Genomic DNA, 12,290 nt, shown 5'->3' on the forward strand with positions numbered 1-12,290 from the left:
GTCTGAAGGCTTGATGCCATTTGGGGATAATGATCGAAAATAATCATGGTAAGGAATTCAGAAATAATTTAGTGTCCAAAAGGCAAACTGTACATTTAATATTTTCTTTCCATCACATGACAAGACCATGATAAAGTACGATAATTTGGTAGCCCATTTCTTTTTTCAGGTACAAAGGACTACATATCAAGATAAAATCAAGGATATCTACAATGACAACATTCTTCTCAATTCAAACTAAACTTAGGAGCAAGCCATGACAACCAAAAAGTTAGTCTTAAACAATCCAAGTAACTTTGGAAAATTTAATGATCACAGGATATAAAATCCTATGGACATTGTGGGGTTTAAAATCATGTTATGAGAAAACACATTCCAAAGAGTTAATTTGGAAAAAAATACAATTTAGTTGCTCCCAAAATAAAAATCTAACTTGTATGGCACAAATAATTTCACCTGAAATATAATTTATCGGGTAACTGGAACTGTGACTGCAGGTTTTTTATCTAAATTTTAAGAATATTACTTTATGATCAATATGTGTATTTTTAACAACAAAGAATTATTTGGGAAGTTTGTTTACTGACACAAGGCCATACACATTATGTAGTTGTGACCAATTCCAGCAAACAAAGTTTACTTTAAAAGGTAGCATTTCAAATACATAACTATGGAGGTATAAATATCTGAAATCATCAATTCATTTTATCATACAGAATTTCTTTCCTATTGTGAAATTAACTGAATAGATGGCCATCATGGGATACAAAAGTGTTTGTAAACAAAATGTATGTGAAAAATCCTGGCTTTCACTTTTTCACAAAATCAACACTAATAACATACGATGTATTTAAGAATGCACTTTGTCTTAAAAACAATCTTACAATTTAAGAAAACTTTACATATATACAAAATTACAGTTCAGGAATGATTTTATATTATAGTATTAATTGACACAATTTTATTTCCCATCACCTAAGTTTTTAACTCTTTCACATTATGATCATTTGCTACTGTAAAAGCATGGTCCAGTGCTCGAATACTTGATAGAAGTTTTATTATCTGTTTTATATGTTCCCTACAAAATAAAAGACAAAAAAAAAATCAGATTGTTAAAAAAAAACCAGGCAAAGTACAGATGTATCTACCGTATTTGGCAAATGTGCAATACAAGTATACCAAATAAATCATATAACAGTAGTTAAGACATTCACAAAGCCTCATCCCTACAATGACCATGGAGAGCACAATTCAGAATAGATTCAGCATTATACCTCCAGCAACAATTTGTTCCAAAAGGTTTAGAATTTTAAACATGCTTGTTTGCCCTAATTTATTTTAAATGTGTGCCCACAAAACAATTACCTAATGTAGAAAAAGGACACCGCTCTGCTGACATGTGATGAATCAGCAATATGACCTATCAAACAAATGTCAACCAAATGGAGAATCTTTGACAGTCTTTTTTATGTTCTACATGAAATTGGTTTGAAGACATACTTGGTCAAAAATAAGCATTCAGCTTGTTGACTGCTGCATGGCACTATGACCACATACCCATCTTGCAAGGGTCTATGTTGATTATCAGTAGCTTTTTGGGTGCAGTTCAAAGTAAAAGTGGTTGTCTTATAAATTCCTATATTGCTTGGTGTTCATGTACCTGCAGGCCACCTACTGTATCCTGAGTCTACTGTCAGGATAGCCCTCCAACCAAAATTACCAGTGGTGCCACGCTTCCATTAGATGGCAGGACTGAGGCTAGAAATTACTGCCCCTTCTTCATGGCACCAATACTCTGGAACAATCTTCAAATGTAAACTAGATTGGTTTCCCTGGTAACAGTTTTCAGAAGTAAAAATCAAGCCTTTCTGGAGGGCTTTGGGGAAGGATTGTTTGATGATCTGGGAGGGGGCTCACCAACTATTGTCTCCCTGTCATGGTCCGATCATCACCTCCTGCGGTTGGTCTTCCGCTATACCACCCCCCGCTGCTGGGCTGCGGAACCGACCAGGTGATTCCGCCCCAGGCGCCTAATGGCTCAGAAACGGTTCCAGACGGCGCTTGGGTCTATACCTATCCCCCTCGCTTACAGCCCGACCGACGCCTTGGTGGATGCCTGGGAAAGGGCTGCCACCGAGGCGCTCGACCATGTTGTACCCTTGCAACCCGACCCGGCGCAGATCCCGGTGGGCTCCATGGTTTTCTGTGGAGCTCTGGGAGATGAAGCGCCGGAGACGAGGTCTAGAGAGCTGTTGGAGATCCAGCCGGTCTGAGTCTGACCGATTGCGGCTAAGAACCTTTACGGGGTCTTATCTCGCGGCGATGAGGACAGCAAAGTTACTTCGCTGCCCTCATCATGTCCGCAGATAATCGCCCGGCCACCCTGTTTAGGGTGACTCGCTCCCTCCTTAATCAGGAGGTGAGGGAGGAGCCTTGCAGGGGTGGGCCGAGGAGTTTAGCTATCATCTGATGGACAAAATCGCTCAGATTCGAGCCGGTTTGGATTCTGACTGGGCAGACTGATGGGGAGGAATCGAGCGGTCTAGAGAATGTTACCTGGAGTGAATTCGATCCTGTGACCCCAGATGAGGTGGAAAGGATCATGAGGAGACTGAGTTCCGCCACGTGTTTATTGGACCCGTGCCCTTCCTAGTTGGTATATGCAGCCCGGGAAGAGACACGAGGCTGGTTCCAGGCAGTAATAACTGCTTCTTTGAGGGAGGGTACCTTCCCTGCCGCCTTGAAGGAGGCGGTGGTGAGGCCCCTCCTCAAGAAGCCTGCCCTGGACCTGGCTATTTTGAACAACTATCGTCCGGTCTCCAACCTTTGCTTTCTTGCGAAGGTGGTTGAGAGCGTGGTGGCACTTCAGCTCCCTCTGTTCCTGGAGGAAACTGATTATCTGGACCCGTACCAATCGGGTTTCAGGCCCGGGTACAGCACGGAGACGGCATTGGTTGCGCTGGTGAATGATCTCTGCCGGGCTCAGGACTGGGGTTGTTCCTCTGTCCTAGTCCTATTAGGCCTCTCAGCGGCTTTTGATACCATCGACCATGGTATCCTACTGCAGCATCTCAGGGGGTTGGGAGTGGGGGGCACTGTTTTACAGTGGTTCTCCTACCTCCTGGGCCGCTCGCAGTCGGTGTTGACGGGAGGGCAGAGGTCCGCCCCGAGGCCTCTCGTTTGTGGAGTTCCTCAGGGGTCGGTCCTCACTCCCCTCTTGTTCAACATCTATATGAAGCCACTGGGTGAGCTCATTCGTGGTTTCGGGGTGGGGTATCAGTATGCTGATGATACCCAGCTTTTTCTTTCCACCCTGAACCAACCCAGTGATGCCCTCGACGTGATGTCCCGTTGCCTGGAGGCGGTCCGGGTTTGGATGGGGAGAAACAGGCTTCGTCTCAATCCTGCCAAAACTGAGTGGCTGTGCATACTGGCATCTCAGACTAACCAATCTTTTCCGTCGTTAACTATGGGGGGTGAGGTGTTACCCCCCGTTGATAGGGCCCCCAACTTGGGCGTCCTCCTGGATTCACGGCTCAGTTTGGAAGATCATATAGGAGCTGTGGCCAGGGGGGCTTTTGCCCAGGTTCGCCTGGTGCGCCAGTTACGGCCCTATCTGGACTGAGATGCCCTACGCACAGTCACCCATGTGCTTGTGACCTCCCAGCTATACTACTGCAATGCTCTCTACATGGGGCTACCCCTGAGGACCACTCGGAGGCTTCAGCTGGTACAGAATGCAGCCGCGCGAGTTGTGATGGGAGTCTCCCGATACTCCCACGTAACACCTCTTCTCCACGAGCTGCATTGGCTTCCAGTTGTCCTCCGGGTGAGATTCAAGGTGCTGGTGATGACCTATAAAGCTCTAAATAGCACGGGCCCGGATTATCTGAGGGAGCACCTGCTGCCAGCATCAATTTCCCATCATCCTGTGCGCTCCCACAGTTAGGGCCTCCTCAGGGTACCGCCAGTCAAGGATTGTCGACGGGCGATCCCCAGGGGGAGGGTGTTCTCTGTGGGCGCGCCTGCCCTATGGAATCAACTGCCAACGGAACTCCGGACTGCCCCCGACCTTTGTTCATTTCGCCGGGACCTAAAAACCTGGCTCTTTGAGCTATCTGGTCTGGACTGAGGGGTTTTAATGTTTTTAAATTGTGATTTTAATTTTTTTGGGGGGCTAGACTTAATTTAATTTTAATTTTATATTGTATTGCTTTTAAATTTTGCCTTGTAAACCGCCCGAGTCCTTCGGGAGTAGGGCAGTATATAAACCAAATAAAATAAATAAATATTTATTGATACTGGTACTTTGATTTTGCTGAATCCTTTAGTATGTTCTTGGAATGTTGTGTGTTCTGGTTTTACTATACAATGTTATACTGTACTGTAAATTTATTAAATCTGATAAGAATTGGTGATAGAAGAATAAATGATCATTATAAAAATGGCTCGGGGATTTTATATATTTTCTTTGACCATTTTGGATCATATAACAATGAAAAAGGAGAAGCGCAACCCTACTGCTAGCTGCAAGATTCATCAATCATGCTACCTTTTTAGGAAATGGGACTTGGGAGGTGTTGCGCTTGATTGTATTTGGCAGTGTTCCTAGAAGTATAGAAGAAGTAAGTACTGGAGTTTTAGGTTTGAATCAATTTCTTATGATGCCCCGCTTTCTCTCCACTGACACCAAGATGTTCTTAAAAACCCTGCACCATTGTCTGGATGGTATGAGAGCCTGGAATTATGCCTACTTGGCCAAAGTAGTTGCTGCCTTAATTAACATGAGTTAGAAGCTGCAAACTATAGAACTTCCAACGTAACTTGCTTCAATGTAATTAACCATTTTTTAATGTTTACGCCCTGACCAGTGTACACTTGAGGACCTCATGGAAGTGCAACAGAATGCAATTAATGTTGTAGTTTCTGGGCAACATGTTTAATCTGTACATATTTTAATCTTGTATTTTATTTTTAAAATTTTATGTCATATAGTATGCCTTATTTTAATTGTGATGTTTCTGACATGAATAAACAAACATTTTAAATACTGTTGTTGCTTACATCGAATGATTCCAATCAACAAAACATTATTTAAAGTAGAGTACCTTGCATTTCTTTTTTCTACATCAGAGCTTCCAATGCTGTTTCGGTATATTTTATCAGCAAGGTGAACAAGGTATCTACAGAGATTTTCTAGATGAGATACTGTCTTATTTCCTTTAAGATTAGTGAACCATTGTTTAGGGAAGCAGTTAATTACCTAGAAAAAGATTATATGAAAAATAAAATTAATACAAAACAATCCTGTATAGAAAATAATACTATAAACTTAAAATAATACCTGGTGGTTTGTACAGTACACAAGGCAAGATTTTGAAAAAGTATGGCTAACTATAAAGTTTGATACTAGTCTGTGGCAATACCTGCCATCTTATTTTAACCTGAAATTGTTTCTTTAATATCAACTTCAGTGTTCACCTCAATTAATTAAATCTTTGATATATACAGAACAGGAAAAAAATACTAATTGTAAGCTGATTTCCATATAGCTAGCAGTATAATAAAGCATTACATTAGAAGATTTGGAGAAGAAAAACTGACAATTTAATTTCAAGTGGTATGTAACACTTTATTTACAGCAATGCCAATTTTCAGTTACAAAATTTTTGAAGCAAAACATTCCACTTTCCACTCTTAAATACCCCTGCCTCCCACTCAGCACTTCTAAAATCAGGGAGCTGAAATTTGACTATTTTGATACTGAATTTTGTCAATATCATCTTGGGTCATTTGGGGAGGTTTTTCAAAGAAAAAAAGGATATTTTTTTGGCTCCTGAGACTTCCTTCTACTCATTATATCCCTCCAAACCATGCAAAAGATAAAGGGAGAGGGGGAGAAACGGACTCCATCTTTTTCTCTGATGTCACATGTGACCTTCCAGCTGCTTTGGAGAACAAATTACTGTTACTGCTTAAAATTGTCCACCCATGGGCCCAGCAATTTAGCAATAGCTGACCCCTTTTATATGCATGTGGTAACAATTCCATAAACTTAGCAGGAAAATATGGACTAGATTATCAACTGCCAGAGATCAGACATCTGCCATGGATAGTTCTTTTTATTGCTAGTGTACTGAAATTTTTAGTGGATCTTATTGTAAGCCATTTGGGAACTAATCTTGGATAAATAGCAGAGAATGGATGTAAAGTTGTAATACGTTAATTTTAGTTTTTGTACTTTTAACAGTAGTAAAAAAAGATAAAGGAGTCTCTACGGATTTTACTCTGCTAGTTGTTGCTGACTATAGGAGGCGGTGCTCATCTTTGTTTCAAGGCCTTTGAACCTGTGCTGTCTGAAGACATTTCTGTGGTCATGTGACCAGCATGATGCTATGGAGAACTGGGGAAAGTAATGGGAGCTCATCCCATCATGTGGTACTTAGGTCTCAAATCTTGTGTGCTGGTTTTCCACCAACAAGCCCAGCAGCCACCATGCTGCCCATTAACAATAGTGCTAGAACAGAAATGGGAATTCAAGAAATTTTCTTGTAAAATAGTTTACTTTTTTTTGGTTTTGTTTTGCTCCTTTTGCAGCAACAGAAAATAGGATCTACTGGGCTCACTGTTGAATTTTAAGCTGAACATCAAGATCTGGGCTAATTGATGAACTTTATTGTTACATGTATATTTGAATACACTGATATTCAAATCCCTGCTACTGTCGCTACTATAATACACTGCCTCTGAGTATATAGGCAACAGACTAAAAAGGATTTTTTTAAAAAAAATCAAGTGAAATTTAAAACATAAATTTAAAACATATTTACTTACACTTTGAGCTTTCTTAATGCTATCATCTCCATACTCAGAATTCTGGAAAGCCATAAGAATGTATCTATTTAGCAAACCATCTATCGATAATTCTTGTAATGTTCTGTTGGAGAATATTCCATACCATTGCAGAAAGTTTCCCAATAGCTATAGAAATAGAAAAAAAAATAACATAAATAACAAAGCAACAGAGCTGTATCAATATTTGCTGCTATTATTTGTAGTTAACACATTTTAAATGAAATATTTATTGTAGAACCTATAAAAGCTAACAGCCGAAACTAAAATTTTCTCAGAGCTGTCTGAAAGAAGAGCAATGTGCTACAATTTAATTGACAATGTCCCAGCAACAACCTGTTTGTGTAAAATGGTCAGCTATTAAACATGAAATATTATCAGTATCTGCTAGCAAAACAAAGTAGTAAATTAATTTGAATTATTTGTGATTCTATAATGGTCAATTTTAAAATCACATAGGCTGGTTAAATCAATAATTTATTCCTACTAGGAAATACCAACCTAAGTACTGATTTCCAGAATTAAAAGGTAAAAAAAAGTATAATCTTCTACAATTGATAAATAAGGAGCTGCTGTGTTCCAGGTAAATTCATTGTGTAATAGTAGTTACAAATATCCTCTACTTTGTTAAAGTGACTTTTTGGTTATATTCGATATATTTTGAATGTAAATACTTTTATATTTAGTTTTTCATGTTTCAGGTATAGAATGTCATTTCCAAATCCATCTATTTTGCCTATGCAATATTCTCAATCAAACTGTATGTAATATTGATTCATTGCTCTTTTGACTGCGTGATGGGAAATTCAGAAAGCTTTAGTTGTGTGCATAGCTTTACAGAATCACAGCCTTTTGGTATAATTCATACTAAAGATTAGCTAAATTTCATAGTGATACAAGATCTCAAAGGTAATGGGGTTCCAATCCACTTCACTTCACTCCAACACCAAGCAAATCAACTCATCCATTTGTGAAAAATCAGTTGGATTAGTTTTATTTCTTTGTTGTTACTTTACCTTAACTGAAGACCAAAACTGGCGCTGGAAAAACAAGTAAGGACCAGAGTTCTTGTTCTCTAAAACACTGAAATAGAAGAGATGTCAGCATGTTACATTATTACAAGGGTAAATGATTCCGAAATGGAATAAACAAACTAGACTAGAAACTTTACCTTTTGGGATAAAGTGGCATGAACACATCATCATCTAGTGTCCGCCTCATTCTAAGTAAGAGGGCTTTGAGTAATGTCTGAAAGTTAATATAATTTATGTTAGAACAATATTTTATAATGCATTTTAGCACAAACTAGACCAAGTATTCTTCTGTTCATTAGCTGTACATTATTCTCATTAAGAAGCCACTTTAACAGTATTTTCCATTAAGGTTTTTCATAGAAATTAGTAGAGATTTCATCTAAGATGGGCACTTTGTTCTCACTACAGGTAATCCTCAGCATATGACCATTTGTTTAACAACTGTTCAAAGTTACAACAGTGCTGAAAAAAATGTCTTATAATCAGTCCCAGTCATGATTAAAATTTGGTTGCTTGGCAACTCGCACATATTTACAACAGTTGCAATGTCCCAGGGTCATGTGATCACAATTTGGGACCTTCCCAGGAGGCTTCCAAGAAGCAAAGTAAATGAGGCAAGCCAGATTCACTTAATGACCATGTAAGTCCCTTAACGACTACAGCAAAAGGTTGTACATTTGGATCCAAGTCACTCGAATCTGGAAAAAAAATATTCACATCCCACTTTTCAGAGCACTTCCTCTTTCTAATTTCCCAACAAATACCCTGTGCAGGTTTTATTAAGAAGGACTGGCCCAAATCACCCAGCAAGTTTTCATGTGTGGGTGTCCAGTATCTTAGCACCACATCACACATATCTCACTTTTTTGTTCTGGATCTCAAGGGGGCATATAGAGAAATCACAATCTATTTCCTTTGCATGGATGTTAAGATTCAAATCACTAACTTACTCTTCTATTCCCCACCCCCAAATTACTCATATGTGAAGCAAGAATATATCCTATCTGAATTTAGGTCTTTGAAGATACAGAAGCTTCATGAAAATCCTAATTCAATAATAGTAATTGAAGCAATATAGAGGAAATCATGAATCCAAAGAAGCAATTTTTTTGTCACCTGTGTATTTTTGTTTTCTGCATGTACTACTGTAGGATATCCATTAATTAGTTTCTGGGTAATAGCAACCATCCTGGATGTTTGGGTTGTAGAAAAGGGGTCCCATACATTTTCAGCCAGCACTAACAAAGAAGAAAATGAGTACTTCTCAAAATTCAATTCAATTGTACTTTGAAAAATAAAAAATAACTAAATAATATAGAGTACCTGTTAATTTTGGTAAAACCACTCTTTCAACAATAGTAGGCAACAGTGAAACATCAGCATCATCTTTCTCCTGGTCATATTCTTCACATCCATAAAATAGCAGGGATTCAAACCACAGCATACTTTCAAAATCTTGACATTTGTCCTATTAAAAAAATAAATGCTGTTTACGTCAAGCGTGTGTGTTTAAGCTTAAGATGTATAAACACTCCCCTCTATTCACAAGGCAAATCTTTTGGCTGTGGGCTTCACTCTCAGGATGTCTTGAATGTCAGCACATCAAATTCTATTGGTAGACTTTATTACTTGTTCATAAAAATAAAACACCTGTGTTTTTTTATGATGCCACAATCTTACATTCCTCATCACTGGGCTTCCTGGCTGAGCTACTGATGTTGTAATTCAGCATTATCTGGAAGGCCAGAAGTCTTCTACAACACACCCTTTCCTTGAACTATTTTGTTAATATATCTAAATCAGAAACTGCAGAAGCTCCCAATTTGTCCTGATGCACATCTCCTTCACTGCTATACTATGACTATTTTCAAAGTTCACTGATGAAGCTGTTAAGATAGTACACCTCATACCATGTTGACATTTATCAAATAATCAAACTACTAAAATGATACTTTTAAAATGGCACATCAACATTAAGGCAGCAATATCCACCACTGGGCCAATCTAATGCTCAAGAGAAACAACCTGTCAATTAAGAATCATTTCAAATGATTATATTAATTTCTACATAACGTTCTACCTTGTTAAACAAACTGCATACACTTTTAACTTGCTCTTACCTCCAAAGGATTCCAGGTAAGTAACTGAAGTCTTATTAAAGGATTTAACAGCTTGGGTAAGCAAAGGCCAATATAAGCATCCTTATATGAAGACAAATACTTAGAATGCCAGGCTTCAAACTGTGACTTAATACAGTCAATGGAGGAAAAGTTTTCTAATACATCCTCAAAAATTTTGCTGGACTCCTTCAAAATGCGATCTAGGATAGAAATTTTTAAAGATTATTTTTAAAAGAACTTATCTCCTGTTTTTCTGGTTTATTGTAGAATGTATTTATATGGTCCAATATACTAAACATATCAAATTCATGAAGCATTCCCTATTTTTATTTTGTATTATTTGCATGGTTGCTGTTGTTTTGGCAGTTGTTTTAATTGGAAGTTGCCCACACGGACAGCTCTATAAATTGAACTAATGCTTATCATCAATCAAGTAAGGAAAATGTAACAAAAGATTTTTTATCAACTTGAATGCTTTATTCTAGCTTTCCTATATATTTAATTATATTTTGGGAGGTTTTTTCCAGCTGGTTTTAAACAAATATTTAACCTGCCTGCTTAAATTTGTGAATAGGTCTTGTGATTTATTTTGTATGGATGATTACTTGTCAAACAGTTATTATAATGATCTGAAAGACCACCTCATGGAAGCAAGGTTCTAACTACGGTAAGTTTCCTCTCTAAGCAAATATATTTTTAACAAACTACATATCCTATTTTTAATATGTAACGAATTCCAAAGAAGGCCTATAGGTATCTTGTCATTATTTTCCTTACATTCACAAAAAGTTGCACTCAATTAAGAGCATGAAGAAAAGAAAGGTATTCTTCAATAAGTGATTTTTGCTACTGCCAAGTGGAACGAGTACTTTTAGCTCCCTACAATGATCACTTATGAAAGAGAATAAAAGCATATCCTACACCATGCTATATTTCATCAAGTCAAGGACAGCTATTACCTCAAGCCAAAACTAAAGTAATAATAGTAACCTAGAATAATTTTTTCCCTTCAGACATTATATTAAACCATGCCATTAATCTGCTCAAAAGTTTTTCTACAAAACACTGTTTCAGAAATGACAATTTCTATCATTAAGATGAATTGGCTGACCTTGTTCCATGTTGAAGTTTGTTGTGTCTGTTGAGGTTTCTTCATCATCACTAGAAAGACCCTCAAGGTGATCAGCCATTTTCCCAGACTGCTCTCTGGCAAGTCTACGACGAGCTCTGTTACAAAGAATAAATAAATGAGTGGGGGCTGAGTTGAAGTAACTTCTTAATAAAAGGACGTGTAATGTTGTATGAGCAAATATGACTTACTTTTTTGATTTGAAGCAGAAATATACTTAACCCACCCACTGTAAAGTGAAATGGGATATACAACCTTCAGCCATTCAAAGCCTTTGTAGCCACCAAATCAGATTTTGAAAAGCTATCCCCAAGAGAAATTTAATTAAAAATAAATTTTGACATTCTGTCTAATTCTTTATTCTAGCCCCAATGTATTCTGAAGTGTGGCTCACAAAAAGATTTGTGTTCCCTTTTACGCAATGATAAAACTTTGAATATTTCATTATTTCCCCCTTTTCTTTTAGTCTGAGACACTTCATACACTAACTTGTAATTTTCCATGCCTAGCAATTGTTTCAATACTACTCTGTGCATGATCCAAACAGTACTCCAAGTTAAAGAGGCTCCTGTCATACAATTTTGATTGTGCATTTCTCTCTCATTTTGCAAATTCAAAAGGGAAAAAATACTCTTTTTGACGAAAGTTACCATTTGGAATAGAGCAAAATGTATTGTATACTGCAATGGGGAAGAACTGGCAGCCCTTCCTATCTTTTAAAACTTCGATGCTGTCTGAAGCTGATGGGAGTTGGTCAACGATCAAGGACAATGGGGAGTATCACTCTCCAGATAACACTAGACCAGGGGTAGGCAACCTCGGCTCTTTTATGACACATGGACTTCAACTCCCAGAAGTCAGCACAGCCGACTCAGCACAGCCAACTCAGGAATTCTGGGAGTTGAAGTCCATGAGTCATAAAAGAGCCGAGGTTGCCTACCCCTTGCACTACTAGACCATAAGAATCACCCTTTAAAACCCCCGTAATGCTTTACTACCTTCTAGCTTCCCTTTCTGCAGTCCGCCTTTTTACATGTTCTTGGTAGAGGTTTCTATCTCGCCCGAAAGAATCAAGGTTTGGTGCCATCAGTGCTTTATCTGTAAGCGTACAAACACTAAAATTAGGACTGCATCTTTTGTAAGGAAAAGTAATAG

At 38.2% G+C, this 12,290-nt stretch overlaps 1 protein-coding gene across 1 annotated transcript in view; it reads right to left on the reverse strand.

Moving 5' to 3' along the window:
* Nucleotides 1-67: 67 nt before the first annotated feature.
* Nucleotides 68-12,290, reverse strand: part of PAXBP1 (PAX3 and PAX7 binding protein 1) — a 33,283-nt gene continuing 21,060 nt past the window's right edge. Inside the window, exons 9-18 of the mRNA XM_083363102.1 lie at nt 12,134-12,233; nt 11,118-11,233; nt 10,007-10,206; nt 9,210-9,354; nt 9,003-9,124; nt 8,024-8,100; nt 7,869-7,935; nt 6,835-6,981; nt 5,109-5,263; nt 68-1,078 (exon numbers count right to left, since the gene is read on the reverse strand). Coding sequence (XP_083219228.1) covers nt 976-1,078; nt 5,109-5,263; nt 6,835-6,981; nt 7,869-7,935; nt 8,024-8,100; nt 9,003-9,124; nt 9,210-9,354; nt 10,007-10,206; nt 11,118-11,233; nt 12,134-12,233 — 1,232 coding nt within the window. The 3' untranslated portion in view covers nt 68-975. The remainder of the gene's footprint in view (nt 1,079-5,108; nt 5,264-6,834; nt 6,982-7,868; nt 7,936-8,023; nt 8,101-9,002; nt 9,125-9,209; nt 9,355-10,006; nt 10,207-11,117; nt 11,234-12,133; nt 12,234-12,290) is intronic.

This window comes from Vipera ursinii (genome assembly GCF_947247035.1).
Source record: "Vipera ursinii genome assembly, chromosome: 4".
In the NCBI taxonomy this organism is placed as follows: domain Eukaryota; kingdom Metazoa; phylum Chordata; class Lepidosauria; order Squamata; family Viperidae; genus Vipera; species Vipera ursinii.